This window comes from Babylonia areolata, chromosome 11 (assembly GCF_041734735.1).
Source record: "Babylonia areolata isolate BAREFJ2019XMU chromosome 11, ASM4173473v1, whole genome shotgun sequence".
NCBI classification, from domain to species: domain Eukaryota; kingdom Metazoa; phylum Mollusca; class Gastropoda; order Neogastropoda; family Buccinidae; genus Babylonia; species Babylonia areolata.
In genome coordinates this window covers 23,788,378-23,803,512 of record NC_134886.1, presented here as the reverse complement: position 1 = coordinate 23,803,512, position 15,135 = coordinate 23,788,378, and the positions used below count along the sequence as shown (strand labels likewise).

The window sequence follows — 15,135 nt, the reverse complement described above, 5'->3', positions numbered from 1 at the left end:
GAACAAAAGCGCAGTATTTTCAAAAATATCCCTTCTTTTCTGTCCCATTCCTTATTTTGCTGTATCGGTACTCAAGTGAGCTGCGAACTTCCGGACAGTCACCGACAACGCTTTTGGAAAATATATCTGCTTTTTATTTGCCTTTGCCTTTGCTAAATATAAACATGCCGAAAGATTATCTTGGCGCAGACCAAAGAAAAGTTAAAGATGATGTAGAAAAAGAGGAAAAGCCAATTCAGTGTGAGTATTCATTGTCTTTATTTGTCTCAGTTCGCTGAAAGACAAATACAACTATATTTTGTTCGATTTTGCTTCGTCACACAAAACATTTGTAAATGTAAGACATAGTCACATAGGTTTCAGTGCGTATTGTCAAACCATAAAAGAACAGCGATACTACCTAATTTCCTTGTTTGATAACCATTTTTCTTCTTTTTACCTTACTCTTCGAAGTTAAGGAAGAAGGTGGCAGAATGGTTAAGACGCTCGTCTGCCATGAGGGTCTGTTTGAATCCCGCTCTCGCCCTTTCTCCAAAGTTTGACTGGAAAATCAAACGGAGCGTCTAGTCATTCGGATGAGACGATAAACCGAGGTCCCGTAGGCAGCACGAACTTGGCACACTGAAAAAGAACCCATGGCAACGAGTGTTGTCCTCAGGCAAAATTCTGTAGCAGAAATCCACTATGAGTTTCAGTTTCAGTAGCTCAAGGAGGCGTCACTGCGTTTGGACAAAACCATATACGCTACACCACATCTGCCAAGCAGATGCCTGACCAGCAGCGTAACCCAACACTCTTAGGCCTTGAAAAAAAAAGGTGAATAAATAATAGATAAGCTTACATAAATAAATAAATAAATAATAATATAGAAAAAGGTAGTAGTAGTAATAATAATAATAATAAATAAATAAACAAATAAGACAACAGTGATGATAAATAAGCAAATGTAAAACATGAAGACACACATTCACACATACACCCACACATGCATAACAGATATGCACCAAACATGCAGTTTCACAGATATGAAAGCACAGTCAAATACATATAAACGTACATGAGCTCCAACACACATACACACACACACACAAACACACACACACGCACACACACACACCACACACATTACCCTGCACCTCCTCTACCCCCCTCCTCCACACACTCATTTCTAGTCTACGTATCTAAGCTTCCACGGCACACACACACACACACACACACACACACACACTATGAGTATGATAGATCTATACATATACAGGTGTGCATGCACTCAGGGGATAACTAAGTGTATTGGCTTATGCTGCTGTTCAGGCATCTGCCTAGCAGATGTGGTGTAGCAAAAAATAGGTATATGGATTTGTTTGAACACAATGACGCCTCCTTGAGAAATTGAAACTGAAACGGAGGCAAAAACTAGAGTTGCTTTTCTGTGCTATTCCCCTGACCATCGGCTGTCATCAAAAACAGTGTTAATTAACTAAACTGAATTACTTTTTGTGTGTTCAAAATATATGACTTTATTATCCATGTGTTGTTTTGTATTTGCATTTGATATTTTGTGTTAGCCGGGTTTTTTTGTGTGTGTGTTTTGTTAGTTTGTTTTTTGATTGATGATTTGATGATTTTTTTTTTTAATATGTTTACAGCTTTGGATGAAGGAGATATTGCACTTTTGAAAACCTATGTGAGTATATCATGACCGATGTCTCGTTTAGAGTTATATCTCATTTGTCCACCTCTCTGTATCTGTCTGCATTGACCTACTAAGTTTTATCATCATTTGGTTGTTGTATTTATTTTATTATTTAGAAATTCCTTCGTAATGTCAAGTTAGGAAAGAAAGGGAACATTATAGAAAAATATAGAATTATATGAAATTACAGTTATTAAGATATTCAGCAAAGCAAATCATGTTTGATCTCTTTCGTGCCCCATGACATGTATATATATTTGTCTGCAAAACTGCTTCACTATTAGTATTAGGCCCAGGATGTACATATCCGTCAGCATCATTGAAGGATTTTTCACAATTATTTTAACAGCCACCAGCCATAAACCCAGCCACGTTCTGTATGATAATTTCAAAATGTTATTGTTGATATCCCTCACATGATGCTTTGAAAATGGTGGATGATGAACCACAACCTTACCCTAATCGGCCTAATGTCATGAACAGCAGTTTGTAACAACAACAATAAAGTGATATTTTGCCATTCAAGATGTTGCAGAAGCTTTACAAGTCATTGATAACAATGAATTTAGTGGTAGGTATGCCAGAATCTTGTTGGATGGTTTGCTGGATGTGATAAATGATGATTTGCGAAGAGGAAGGAAGGTGGGGCAGTTGAAGCTCTTGCTAGATGTAGCCATCAAAGGAGAGATAGCAGAGCTGGAGGTCGAGTATAGCCGTGTGGCTGACCAAGAGATGACCTCAAAGACAAACCATCCACTTGTTTAGGGCAGGGAGGGACAGAGAGAGTGATTGATGGGAGGGTTGGGGGAGGGGGGGGGTTACAGTTTCATGTGATTTGTGTATTACATGTACAGCATGGTTTTAGAAAAGCACACTTACATTGATCAAACAGCTAACATCTGCAGGCAAACTTATGAACAGTGCAGATTCCCCCTCCACCCAGCACTGTGGGCCAACTGGGCCACTGTTAACCTCTTTCAGCCTTGGATACTGTCTGAAAGTGAGCATGAAGTGAGTGGGTGTGGCACAGGTAGGCATTCCAACTGCAGGATGTGTATATAATCAGCTTATTACATGAACTGTGTATATGGGTGGGATGGGGAAGGGATGGAGTGGGAAAGAGAAGAAAGATACTCCAGTAGATGGACAAGTCCAATCTATAGAAACCACAGACAGACAGAAGTGTGAAAGGGCTGTGAGAGAGCAGCAGGGGAAGAAATGCCTTGCTTCAAAAGAAAGTGCACTCATTCCTCCAGTCCCTCTTCACAATCATCACAACCATGTACACATCCAGACTGGCCATGTATGTATGTGTTGTTGTTGTTGTTTCCGCCATTGTTGAATAAAATGGGGGGGGGGGGGGAAAGATGGACAAGTCAATGGTGGAGTAGCATTCTTAGAAAGAGAAAAGCCATGTGCAGTCCTAGTTGATTGTAAGCTGGATCTGTGTAAGATGTAGTGAACAGTGTGCGATGTTGTGATTACAGGGTGTGGGCCAATATAGCAGTGCCATCAAGAGTGTGGAGGAGGACATGCAGAAAATTCTGAAAAATGTCAATGAGCTGACAGGTGAGTTGTTCAAACATTCATCAGACACAGAGATGATATGAGAGAACCGTGAAAATGTTTAATCTACTAACTTAATAACCATCTTATGATATGGGGCAGATGGGACTGGGAGAAAAATCATTTATCTTTTAAGGTTTGTAAACTGAGTGTTATGAAGAAAAACAATGCAGAACAACAAAAGCGCAGAAAATTAACAATACATGTAATTACTCCTTGATCCCATCCTTTACTGACGTCTCTCCAATACCCAGCCATGTTCTCCACATGTCACCGATGAAAGGAAATTAACACAGCGCTTCCCTTTCTCTGAGTGCTTTGATTAATCTAACTTATGTAATTACAGTCTTTAACTGAGTGACCATCCATTCCCTCTTGCAGATCTGATGTACACTGTGCAGTGTGGTTTGTGGTTTACCACAGACAAGCAATAACTCGGGGGCTCTGACTTACTTTTGAACCTGTTTTTATTGATATGCCTACTGTATGAAACTCTTGAGAGCACTGGATTTGTAGGAATCACTTTTAAATCCTAACAAAGAAAAAGATAAGAAATTGATTGTTTGCAGCTACCTTACAACTTGTTTTTACCGTACATGTGTTGAACACTGGTGACTATTGCAGGCATCAAAGAGTCTGACACTGGCCTGGCTCCTCCTGCCCTGTGGGATCTGGCAGCTGACAAACAGACCCTGCAGAGTGAGTGTCTGTCTGGTTTCATTGCTCTGTTCTTGTCTTTGAGGGACGGTGTTCATATTACGTACAGACTGCTTGTTGCTGGATTGTTCCTTGCCTTGAGTTCTATATCAGTCATTGACTACTGTTAGTGCTACTTACCTTACTGTTGGATTTTACTGCCTTTTAATTTTAACTGTTTTTTTGATAGAAGATTCTTTGGTTTGTTATGTAATTCTGAAACAGCAGACCTTGAAAGTAATACTGTAAATGTCTCAGACATGCCATTTGAACATTTAGGTGATCTGTGATTTAGTGTAAAAACAGTATTCAAATGATTTATTTGCTTTTCATTATGCGATCGCAGACCAGAGACATTTGTTGAAACATACGCCATTCCATTTTCTTGTTTATTTCTTCTTAAATTTAGATTGCAACCCTTCCTCCTTCCCCATCCTTGTTTGTGCAGCTATTCCAGTCTGCTATTTACATTGAGCTTTATTTTGTTTGAACCTATCCAAGTTGTAGGTGGATAGTGATAGTGAAACTCTTGGTGTTCTTGAGATAAGTGACTTTCTTGGAGTTCTTGATATGACCTTGGAATACCACACTTTTGAAAACATGAATCCATTTACATATATATAAAAAAATAAAAATAAAAAAAAATAAAAAATAAAAATAAAATATATATATATATAATTTACATCTGAGCAGTGCAAGACACTTTCTTTAAGACTTCAAATTCAATATCATAAAACAGCTTGACACTGTGCTGTCCCAAAACATTTCAGTACATTTATCAGTGTCAGTGACTGACTCTATCTTGTGCCCTCTGTGTTGTACAGGTGAGCAGCCCCTGCAGGTGGCTCGCTGCACCAAGATCATCAACGCTGATTCCGACGATGCCAAATACATCATCAACGTCAAACAGTTCGCCAAGTTTGTGGTGGACCTGGGAGATCAGGTGGCTCCCACAGACATTGAGGAAGGCATGCGTGTGGGGTGGGTACAGTCGCTGCTTCGTTTGCTTAACATTATACTTTGTTTTGTAAGCCTTCACAGTGTTTGCTCGCCGATCGATGAAAGAGTGAGATCAGTTTTCATAGACATCTCAAAACGTGTACACTACATCACATCTGCTCCATCGTTAATGGGGGAAAGAAAGCAAAACAGGACAACTCACAAAAAAGGCAGATGCCTGACTAATGCATGAACCCATTATGCATGTCAGGTCTAGAGAATGACTGATTAACTTCATTTACAGTGTTTGTGAGAACTCTTGTTCTTTCAGTTGGAGCTATTGCAGAATGTTTTGGTGATGTTTGAGGGAAGGATGTGGAAGTTAGCTACTCACTTTTTCAGATCTCCTTCCACCCACAGTTTCCATTTGTTTGGGGTTTTTTTTTAAGTTGCATTTTAATGATTTTATAGAAAAATAAAGATGTCTGCAAAACCAGTTTGATGCTGTTTAGCAGCATTGACTACCAAAATTCTCTGGAAACCTGTTATTGTGTTGCAGTGTTGACTGCTACATTGTTACTGTGTTAAAGCATTATCATTGACTGAGACCATGTTCTGGATGCTATGCTTTTAGTGTAGACTGGGACAGCATTCTGAAAATCACCTTGTTACTGTGTTGAAGTATTGACTGTGACAAAGTTGTGGAAACCATGTTGAAATATTGACTGTGACCACCACACGGCTGCTCAGCCGAGCACAAAATCCGGCTCTTTAGTTGGCCGAGCAGCGTCTAGCGTCTTGGGTCAAAAATTTTTTAATGCCAGACTTTCCCACCGCACTCTGCACTGACCGGCACATTCGCCGCGGTATTTCTGGCCCCGCGCGCCAAACTGGGACACTGCCTTCTTTGTTTCACTCGGCCCCGCAGCCCCCGCCCCACTTTTCCCACCTTTTCACAGCATCCACACATTTCCTGCAGCGATTACAGAAAGTTGAATTATTGCTATTCCTGGTTGTATTATTGGAGTGCAGTTTGATTTGATTTACACAATTTCATTATTTTATCAACATCATCATTTCATTTTTTTTTTTTTTACCTTAAAAATCTTCGTCTTTCTCGTGGAATGAAGGGCACGGCAGTGCCATAAGCCGACAGACACTCACCCCGCTCTCCATCCCCCTGCTGCTCGCACTCACCATGCTACAGTGTGTTCATTTAAACGTTTGTTGTGCTGCCAAGAAAAATCGCACAACTCAAAAGGTAAGCTAATCTGCATGCAGGCATGCTATATGTTCTGTGTGTATTTACGATGTTATTGTGCTAAACGCCTGTTTTCTTAGAGAGGGATTTAAACTTAACGATTTTTGCGATCATGTTTCTGCTTATCCTTCTCTTCTCTTTCTTCATTTATGTTTCAGCCGTTGCCGCAACAACTGCTATGTAAGAAAACATATTGTGTTTGGAGTCAATGGAAAGCTTATTTTGTGTTCTTTTTAGAAAACCACTTCTTCAGTCGTTATTTCTGATCCATCCGAGGAGATGATGCGCGAAAGAAACAAAGCAGATTTACCGCCGAACAAGTGTACAGCGAGTGCCGCTGGCGCGGCCTGTTTGTCAGCCGCGTTTATTTATATCCATGCCCTACTTCCTGGGTTCACGAACTTTCGCAGGGCCAACTAAAGTGCCAGCACTGAACATCCGTGACCAAGTTGAAGCGTTGACTGTGACAGTGTTGTAGAAACCAAGTTGAAGCATTGACTGTGACAGTGTTGTAGAAACCTGCGTGTTGCTGTGTTGCAGTGTCGACCGCAACAAGTACCAGATCCACATCCCGCTGCCCCCAAAGATCGACCCCACAGTGACCATGATGCAGGTGGAAGAGAAGCCAGACGTGACGTACAGCGATGTCGGTGGCTGTAAGGAACAGATTGAGAAACTTCGAGAGGTGGTCGAGACCCCTCTACTACATGTGAGTTGTGACGCACACAGGTTTTAGTGCTGCGTTTTCAAGGGACGGGGTGGGGGGCCTGGGGGGGGGGGTGAAAGTGTGCGTATAAATAGAGGTGTGAGTTAGAAAGAGTGAGGGTTGAGTGTGCACATTTGTGGTTCAGGATGCGTAAGGCTGTGTGGTGGTTTGGGAGGGTGGTGGTTGGGGGTGGGGGGCATGAAACAGAATCAGAATCTTCAGAATCAGGCTTGTCATGAAAAGTAAACATGAAAGTTTATAGACACAAGAAGAAAAGGCAAAAAAACCCAAAAACCCACAACTAAACTGAGTTGATGTGTATGTTATAAAATGGCAGTTGCCATGAAACATCCATGCATTACATATGGTTGTCAAGGTAGATTGAAGAAGTATGCCCCATCTTAAACTGGTACAAAGTCACATACATTAATGTACATAGGCTTATGCACTCTTAAACACCCCACCCATTTCTCTTTACTGTTTCTTTTTACACACGCACAACATGCATTCACTGTCTCTGTCCATTCCCATCCTTTCACACACACACACACACACACACACACACATACACACACATGCAGTCAAACATGCACATACATAAACACACAAACATACACTCACACACACACACTAACACAAACACACACACACACCCACACACACGGACACACCCATTCAAACTTATAATCTGTACCTGTTTGTTTTTCAGCCTGAGCGGTTCGTGAACCTAGGTATCGAGCCGCCCAAGGGTGTGTTGCTGTTTGGCCCTCCTGGCACTGGGAAAACCCTGTGTGCACGAGCTGTGGCCAACCGCACTGACGCCTGCTTTATACGAGTCATTGGGTCAGAGTTGGTGCAGAAATATGTGGGAGAGGTCAGGCTGCTGTTGCTGACTTTTTTTTCTTTTTTTTTTCTTCTTTCTTTCTTTCTTTCTTTCTTTTTCTTGTACTTCTTCAATCATGTAATTCCCATCCATAAGCAAAAATAAGGCCTTTCCAAATGATAAGTTATTTGCTTGAAACAAAACAGTACCTTTCAGATACTGTCTACATGAAATTTGGACACAGCTTTTAGATAATGTATCAGAAGTCACAAAGGATTGCTGTCCTTATTGTTGTTATTTTTTTTCTCAATTTTTCTTCAAGATGTTGTTGTAATTAGTCCTGTTTGTCTATATCTTTCATCCTCTTCTGTACTTCTGCAGTTCATGTGAATTGCATTTAGTTAAATCCATGAGGTAGAAAATGTAGCATGGATTAGGTGAATGATACGTTATAAATGTTAGAAAGATTTGTACTCAACTGCTGTTGATGCTGACGTTGGCAGGTAGATTCGCTTATAACTGTTGATGCTGATGTTGATGAAGCACTTGTAAATGTTAAAAAGGTCAGTACTATTGATGTTGATGATGCACTGAAAAATGTGAAGGTCAGTCCTGTTGATGTTGATGATACACTGAAAAATGTGAAGGTCAGTCCTGTTGATGATACACTGAAAAATGTGAAGGTCAGCCCTGTTGATGTTGATAATGCACTGAAAAATGTGAAGGTCAGTCCTGTTGATGTTGATGATACACTGAAAAATGTGAAGGTCAGTCCTGTTGATGTTGATGTTGATGTGATGACAGGGGGCGAGGATGGTGAGGGAGCTGTTTGAAATGGCGCGATCCAAGAAAGCCTGTATCATCTTCTTTGATGAGATTGATGCTGTCGGAGGTGGGTCCCTTCTGTCCATCAAGCACTACAGAAATCAGTCTCACACATTGGGATATTTACATGGTTTTTTTAAACCTATATGTTTATATCTGTTTACATCTCTCTTTTTTCTTCTTCTTTTTTTTTTTTTTTTTTTTTACTTCTGTTTGTATGTGTGGATGGGATAGTGTTGATGAAAAATGGATAGGGAATTGTAGAATGTGGTGGCTTCATCAGTGACTGGATTGCTGACTGGATGTTGTTGAGAGGTGGCTCTCTGGATACAGATGAAAGGTAAACGACTGCACCCACACCTTACTTATCCCAGTGTTGATCATTCCACAAAGTGTCATGGAAAGCCATTAATGTTTTCCTGAGATGTCATGTTGTTGCTTTTCGCCCTTTCTTCCACAGGTGAAGAAAGTTTTCACATTTCTCTGGGTCCAAACATAATCCCGATGACTTTCAAAAGTTTTTTTGTTGTTGTTGTCGTTGTTGGGTTGTTGTTTTTTTTTGGGGGGGCAGGGAGCGTGGGGGTTTGTGGGGGGGATTGTTTCAACCCCTTGCAGACAAGGTTTTATTTCATTTCAGTTTTCACATTCATAACTTCAGTGTGATTCAACATAACACCACACAGATCACTGTCAAAAAGTTGTAGGCTTTCATTCATAGCTGACATGTCCATGGAATTTTAGGAAAATCTGTTGACAACTTCTTAAGTAATCCTACAGACAGATAAAGTGAAAACATGATTTCCTTTTCAAATGAAATAATGTGATTTTAAAGGCAGCGTTACATAGTGAAAACGTTTTTTCCTTGTCAAAGGAAATAACACTGATTTAAAAGACAGCATTTCATAGTGAGCACTGAGAGTGTGTGTGTGTGTGCAGGTGCCAGGTTTGACGATGGTGCAGGGGGAGACAACGAGGTCCAGCGGACAATGCTGGAGTTGATCAACCAGCTGGACGGGTTTGACCCGCGGGGCAACATCAAGGTGCTGATGGCCACCAACCGCCCCGACACGCTGGACCCTGCCCTCATGAGACCTGGACGTCTCGACAGAAAGATCGAGTTTGGACTGCCCGACTTGGAGGTAAGCGTTTATCCAAAGTCGAATCTGGGAGTGTTCTACAGATAGATAGGTAGATTGACACATCTCGACAGAAAGATTGAGTTTGGACTGCCCAACTTGGAAGTGAGCATTTATCCAGAGTTGATTCTGGGAGTGTTCTACAGACATAGATAGATAGACAGGTAGATTGATAGATAGATGATAAGATTAGATTAAATACATAGATTCGATAAAGATACTTAGATAAATAGATAGAAAGATGAAATAGATAATCTTTACAATCTGTCTTCACAATCTGTAACTGAATGATATATTTTCAACAACAACAAATGTTGTTGGAGTGTCATTGTTGAGTGTTCAGTTTGATATCTTTAACCCTGTTAATCTTCAAAGGAATTGTGTCTTGTCCAATTTTCCAACTTTCCCTTTGTGTAATGGATTCACTCAGAAATCATTTTGGATTAATCTTACAAACTTGTGTGCTTGTGAACAGTTTTGTGTATCTTTGCTTATTAAGTTCTGTGGATTTTTTTTTTCTGCATGTGTTTGTAATTTTTGATTCATGGGTTTGTGTGTGTTTGTGCTGGGTTGTAGGGTCGTGCCCACATTTTCAAGATCCATGCCCGTTCCATGAGTGTGGAGAAGGACATCCGATACGAGCTGCTGGCTCGCCTCTGTCCCAACAGCACAGGTCAGTCTGGCAGCGTTGGCACACACCATTGTGGATTTGGTGGCACAGATTTAGTGACTTTGGTGGCACAAATATATTAGATTTGGTGGCACAAATATAGTGGCTTTGGTAGTTCAAACACAGGCATCAGAATGGTCCGCGGATCGGCTTATTTCAGAGGGGACCACTAACCGAGGTTTCGGCTCAGGCAGCCACGGATTCAATTTTTTTATGGAGTACGATCTTATTCTCTAAATTATGATATTCTTTAACAGCTTGTTCTGTTTTGCACATGTATATTTATAGATACATATGTTTCCCCTTTACCTCACTGGGGCCTGGGCGGCCCCTTGATCCATGCCGTCTTCAGAGGATTGGGCTCTGGGGTATTCTGATGCCTGAAACAGGATCAGAATCTCCTGCACAGACGAGGCCTTTGTGACACAGGTGTCCAAAGCCCTGAGCACATCCTGCAGCCATGCCCAAACCCATCTGATGTCAGTTCTGGTCCAGTGCTGTGGACCTTGAGGAGAAACTGTTGGGTCAGGAGAACTGCAGACTTCATCAATAGGACAAACCTGACAATATAGCATTGGAACTGGAACACAGAAGGAGGAGGAAAAAGTGGCAGTAACATTGTAAACTTGGTGTTAAAAACCCTGTGGATTTGGTAATGCAAATTGTTCTTGGTTTGGTGGTACAAATTATTGAATCAGGCAGTGCTATTGATTCAAGACCTGCAGACCACAAGTAGGATGAATGATACTGTCCAATTAAGTTCAGCTGTGCTGTGTGTCTGTGCTACAAAAACTAACGTTTGCTTCAAAAGTGAATTGCATGGTTGGAATGTTGTTGTACACGTTTAGAATGACAGCAAGTAAGGATACATGTCACTTTTTTGTTATGTATTTTTTAATCCAAAAGAAAATTGCTTTCATTATTTAAAAAGAAAAAAGAAGTATGATATTCAGTTATTTTACCCGTTTTATTACATGCGTGTGCGCGCGCGTGTGTAGAGAAAACAACCCCCCCCACACACACATGCACACACACACACACACACAGAGAATCCAAGAACTGATCTATACAACTCCTCCCCATACCATCAACAGGTGCAGAGATCCGCAGTGTGTGCACAGAGGCGGGAATGTTTGCCATCCGCGCTCGTCGGAAGATGGCCACCGAGAAAGACTTCCTGGACGCTGTCAACAAGGTCATCAAGGCCTACGCCAAGTTCAGTGCTACGCCCCGCTACATGACCTACAATTAGGTCAAGGTCAACCAGTGACACTGTGCATGAAAGACTTCTGGAAGAATCTTGGGTGTTTTTTGAATAGTTGTAAAAAAAAAAAAAAAAAAAATTGTTTTGGACATTTTTTTCTTTTAGTGTTTAAATTGTTTTTTGTCACATAAATGTTTAAAAAGACTTCTGTCAACATCAGTATACTGATATAAGCTGCAGCATGAGAAAGATGCATTCAGATAAATTTTGAAATGCATCAAAAGACTTTTAGAGTTCTCTATGTTAAAAAAACCCAAAAAAAAACAAGCTGCAGTTTTGAAAAAAAAAAAAAAAAGCATAAATATACAATAGATTATAGTGAATATGGAGTGAATGACAAATTGTGCATGCTGCTCTTACCAACCCTTAGGCCCCATGCCCAAGTCTTCAGCAAGTGAACTGAAAAGACAGAACACGCAGCCCTGAAGGGGAGGGAACTGGGGGCCTGGCCTGATCAATATTTATGCGCACACACACACACACACACACATGCATGCACATGTGTCCGTGTTTAAAAAAAAAACCAAAAAAAAAAACCACTGGGAAAGCAGAGCTTTCTGGTTGTCTTCCCATGTGGGAGATGTGAACAACAAAAGAACAGTGTGTAACACAACAGGCATGGGAGTTGTTTCGTCCCTGGAGTTTGGCAGAATTTTGAAACAGGATTTCAGAGGAAAGTGATTGTTGGTGGAAATAGCCATTCCAAAAGCTGCCTCCTCAAAGCCACATAGTAAACAACTAGTTGATTTCACTGAAGGCTTCTGCCTTGTGGAAGAAAGCACATACCTTTTGGGACTGTGTATAAAGTTTGGCTTTCAAAATGCTGAGACTACAATTTATTTTTGTTCATACTTTTTATGCGCTTACTCTTGTGCATACTTTTCATGCACTTTTGTTGTGTTGTGAATATTAATAGTGGCAGCTGTGTGAAAATACCTCAAATTACACATATATTAATCTTTGAAACATTTCTGAGTTCACTATGCTGCCAAACACCAAATTCAGAGATACTGTACCTCATGAGGTGTCTGAGCTATTGCCCAGTAAGGTTGATGACAGGTGATTCCCCTGGCCATACCCCCTCCTTGAGGGCCACCTGTGCTTTCCTTGGTGTTCACCTGCTGTTAAGACAGACATGGGGCAGAGGGCGGGTGAGAACAGTGGCAGGGGTGATACTTCACCCTCCACATGGTGGTTTGTGGTTTGCTCACTCCTCTGCCAACTACACTGCTGATCAGTTCTGTGGCTGTCACTGTGCTGATCAGTTGTGTTGTGTGCAGACTACGTGTAAACTGTGTCGGTCTGAAAGTCGATGCAGTAGTTGATTCTGAAGTCCAGTAGTGCAGTTTTCGTCACTTGATCAGTTCTGTGGTCGTCACCGTGTTGATCAGTTCTGTGGTCCTCACCGTACTGATCAGTTCTGTGGTCATCACCATGCTGATCAGTTCTGTGGTCGTCACCGTGCTGATCAGTTCTGTGGTCATCACTGTGCTGATCATTTATGTGGTCATCACCATGCTGATCAGTTCTGTGGTCATCACCATGCTGATCAGTTCTGTGGTCGTCACCGTGCTGATCAGTTCTGTGGTCATCACCATGCTGATGGTCATCACCGTGCTGATCAGTTCTGTGGTCGTCACTGTGCTGATCAGTTCTGTTGTGTGCAGACAACATGTGAACTGCGTTGGTCTGAAAGTCCGTGCAGTGGTTGGTTCTGAAGACAAGTTATGCAGTTTTCGTACTTCTCACTTCATGCTTGGAAAACCAAGAATAACGAGTGTAGTTCACGTGAGCCAGCAGGCGTGAGTGAGAAGTGTTTCACACATACATTTATTTTGATTTTTGTGTGTGTGATTTTTTTTTTTTTTTTAACCATTGCTATTGTAGTTGAAGGGAATCATTGATGAAGGTTCTGTGTCTAGCAGAAAGAAAACTGCTAACACAGCAGTTGATTGTGAAGCTGTAGTGTTTGCACTGTAAGCAGTGTCAGTGCTTATCATCTTTTTTTCTGACAGCAATTGCCACTTTTTATTTTTGGTCCATGTTCACAAAATTGGGAGAGACTGGAACCAGTGTGTCTGATACTTTGCAGTGTTTGTGAGCAAGAGTGTGTGTGAATTTGTCAGTCTTTTACTCTTCTTTCTGTGTTGGTAAATTGTCACAGATTAAAACGAGTCTCTCAAAAAACAAGTCTATTGTATGTTTGACACTAAAACATATGAAATTCAAATTGTCTGTCTGTCTGGTGCGCATTTCTTTCTGTCATGTCAAAACAATGTGAAAGATGTGTGATAAAAACAAAAGCAAAATAGAGAGAGAAAAAAATTGGAAGACATCACCATGATGTGTTTGGAACATGACTTGTGTTTTTGTATGGATGGATTCTTTCATTCGATGTTTCATTCCTTGAGTGGTTACACATAGCACCTTATTAAGAAAAAGAAAAAAAAGAAATACAACGATCAAGAGATATGCCTTAGCACTGTTGTTGATTGCAAACATAATGATAATTGTACGTCATGAACTGTGCACCATCTTGCATTCCAAGTTATGAAACAAACAAACAACAACTTACAGTAAATGGTAATAGTAAATGGTAAAACAGTGCATGTCACAATGAATCCACAAACAACAAGAAAAACAACATTTACTAAATATAGTAAATGGTGAAACAGTGCTTGTCACAATGAATCGCACATGGTATGGAAATCTTAGAAACGAAGCAGTAATGTAATGCTGAGTTATAACTGCTACTCTGAAATAAAGATGAAAAAGAGCTACTCTGTAATAGAAGTGCAACTCTGTACTAATGAGTCATGACTGCTTCTCTGAAAAAAAAAAAAGAACTGCTACTCTGTAATAGAGATAAGTGCTTTCCTGAAATAAAGAGTTATGACTACTACTCTGGAATAAAGAAGGGCTACTCTGGAATGAAGGGAAGTGCTACTCGGGAATAATGGAATAAAGAGCTATGACAGCTACTCTGGGGAAAAAAGAATTGCTAATGAAGAGTTGTAACTGCTACTCTGAAATGAGAAGTGCTAGTCTATAATTAAGAGTCAGAAAGTGCTACTCTACAATAAAGAGGTGCCACTCTACAATAAAGATACTTCAGATAAATAATTAAGTAACTACCAAAAGATGGGCATAAGAAGTGGGTGACTGGACAGAATTTTAGAAATTGAAAATTACTTCTCATCAAAACCTTTTTGAGAGCTTTTAAGATACTGAACAGCGTCTTCTAAACTTCTGCAAGAGTGTTTTGGATAAAATGTGAATATGACAAGAAGCTGTACATCAGATGTGATGTTCAACAGTGGAGTGGTGGCTACATGGTAACAGGTCTGCCTAAGAAGCATGAGAATCAGAGGGTATGGGATCAAATTTCATCCTTTCCAGAATGTTCTCCTCCTTGGATGAGATAATATACTGAGGTCCCACGTGCAGCATGCGTTTAGAACACTTGAAAAAACAACAAAATGGTTGCCCCTGGCAAAATTCTGAAGAAAGATCCACTCCGATGGTGAAACAAAATATTGTGGGCAGAAAATTTTTA

At 40.6% G+C, this 15,135-nt stretch overlaps 1 protein-coding gene across 1 annotated transcript; it reads left to right on the top strand.

Moving 5' to 3' along the window:
* The first annotated feature begins 71 nt into the window (after nt 1-71).
* Nucleotides 72-13,894, top strand: LOC143287613 (26S proteasome regulatory subunit 7). The gene is made up of 11 exons (XM_076595731.1): nt 72-240; nt 1,647-1,684; nt 3,181-3,262; nt 3,884-3,958; nt 4,780-4,936; nt 6,696-6,864; nt 7,571-7,735; nt 8,489-8,576; nt 9,446-9,648; nt 10,222-10,318; nt 11,410-13,894. Exons 1-11 carry the CDS (start codon nt 165-167, stop codon nt 11,565-11,567), a joined length of 1,308 nt encoding a protein of 435 aa, XP_076451846.1. The 5' UTR covers nt 72-164; the 3' UTR covers nt 11,568-13,894.
* Nucleotides 13,895-15,135: the final 1,241 nt, after the last annotated feature.

What these genes read in the sequence shown, in the direction of transcription:
- LOC143287613 (XM_076595731.1), top strand. Translation starts at nt 165, where the DNA reads ATGCCGAAAGATTATCTTGGCGCAGACCAAAGAAAAGTTAAAGATGAT. An exon ending in GAGGAAGGCATGCGTGTGGG is followed by an intron (nt 4,937 to 6,695) that starts GTGGGTACAGTC and finishes GCTGTGTTGCAG; the next exon opens with TGTCGACCGCAACAAGTACC. An exon ending in TGCAGAAATATGTGGGAGAG is followed by an intron (nt 7,736 to 8,488) that starts GTCAGGCTGCTG and finishes ATGTGATGACAG; the next exon opens with GGGGCGAGGATGGTGAGGGA.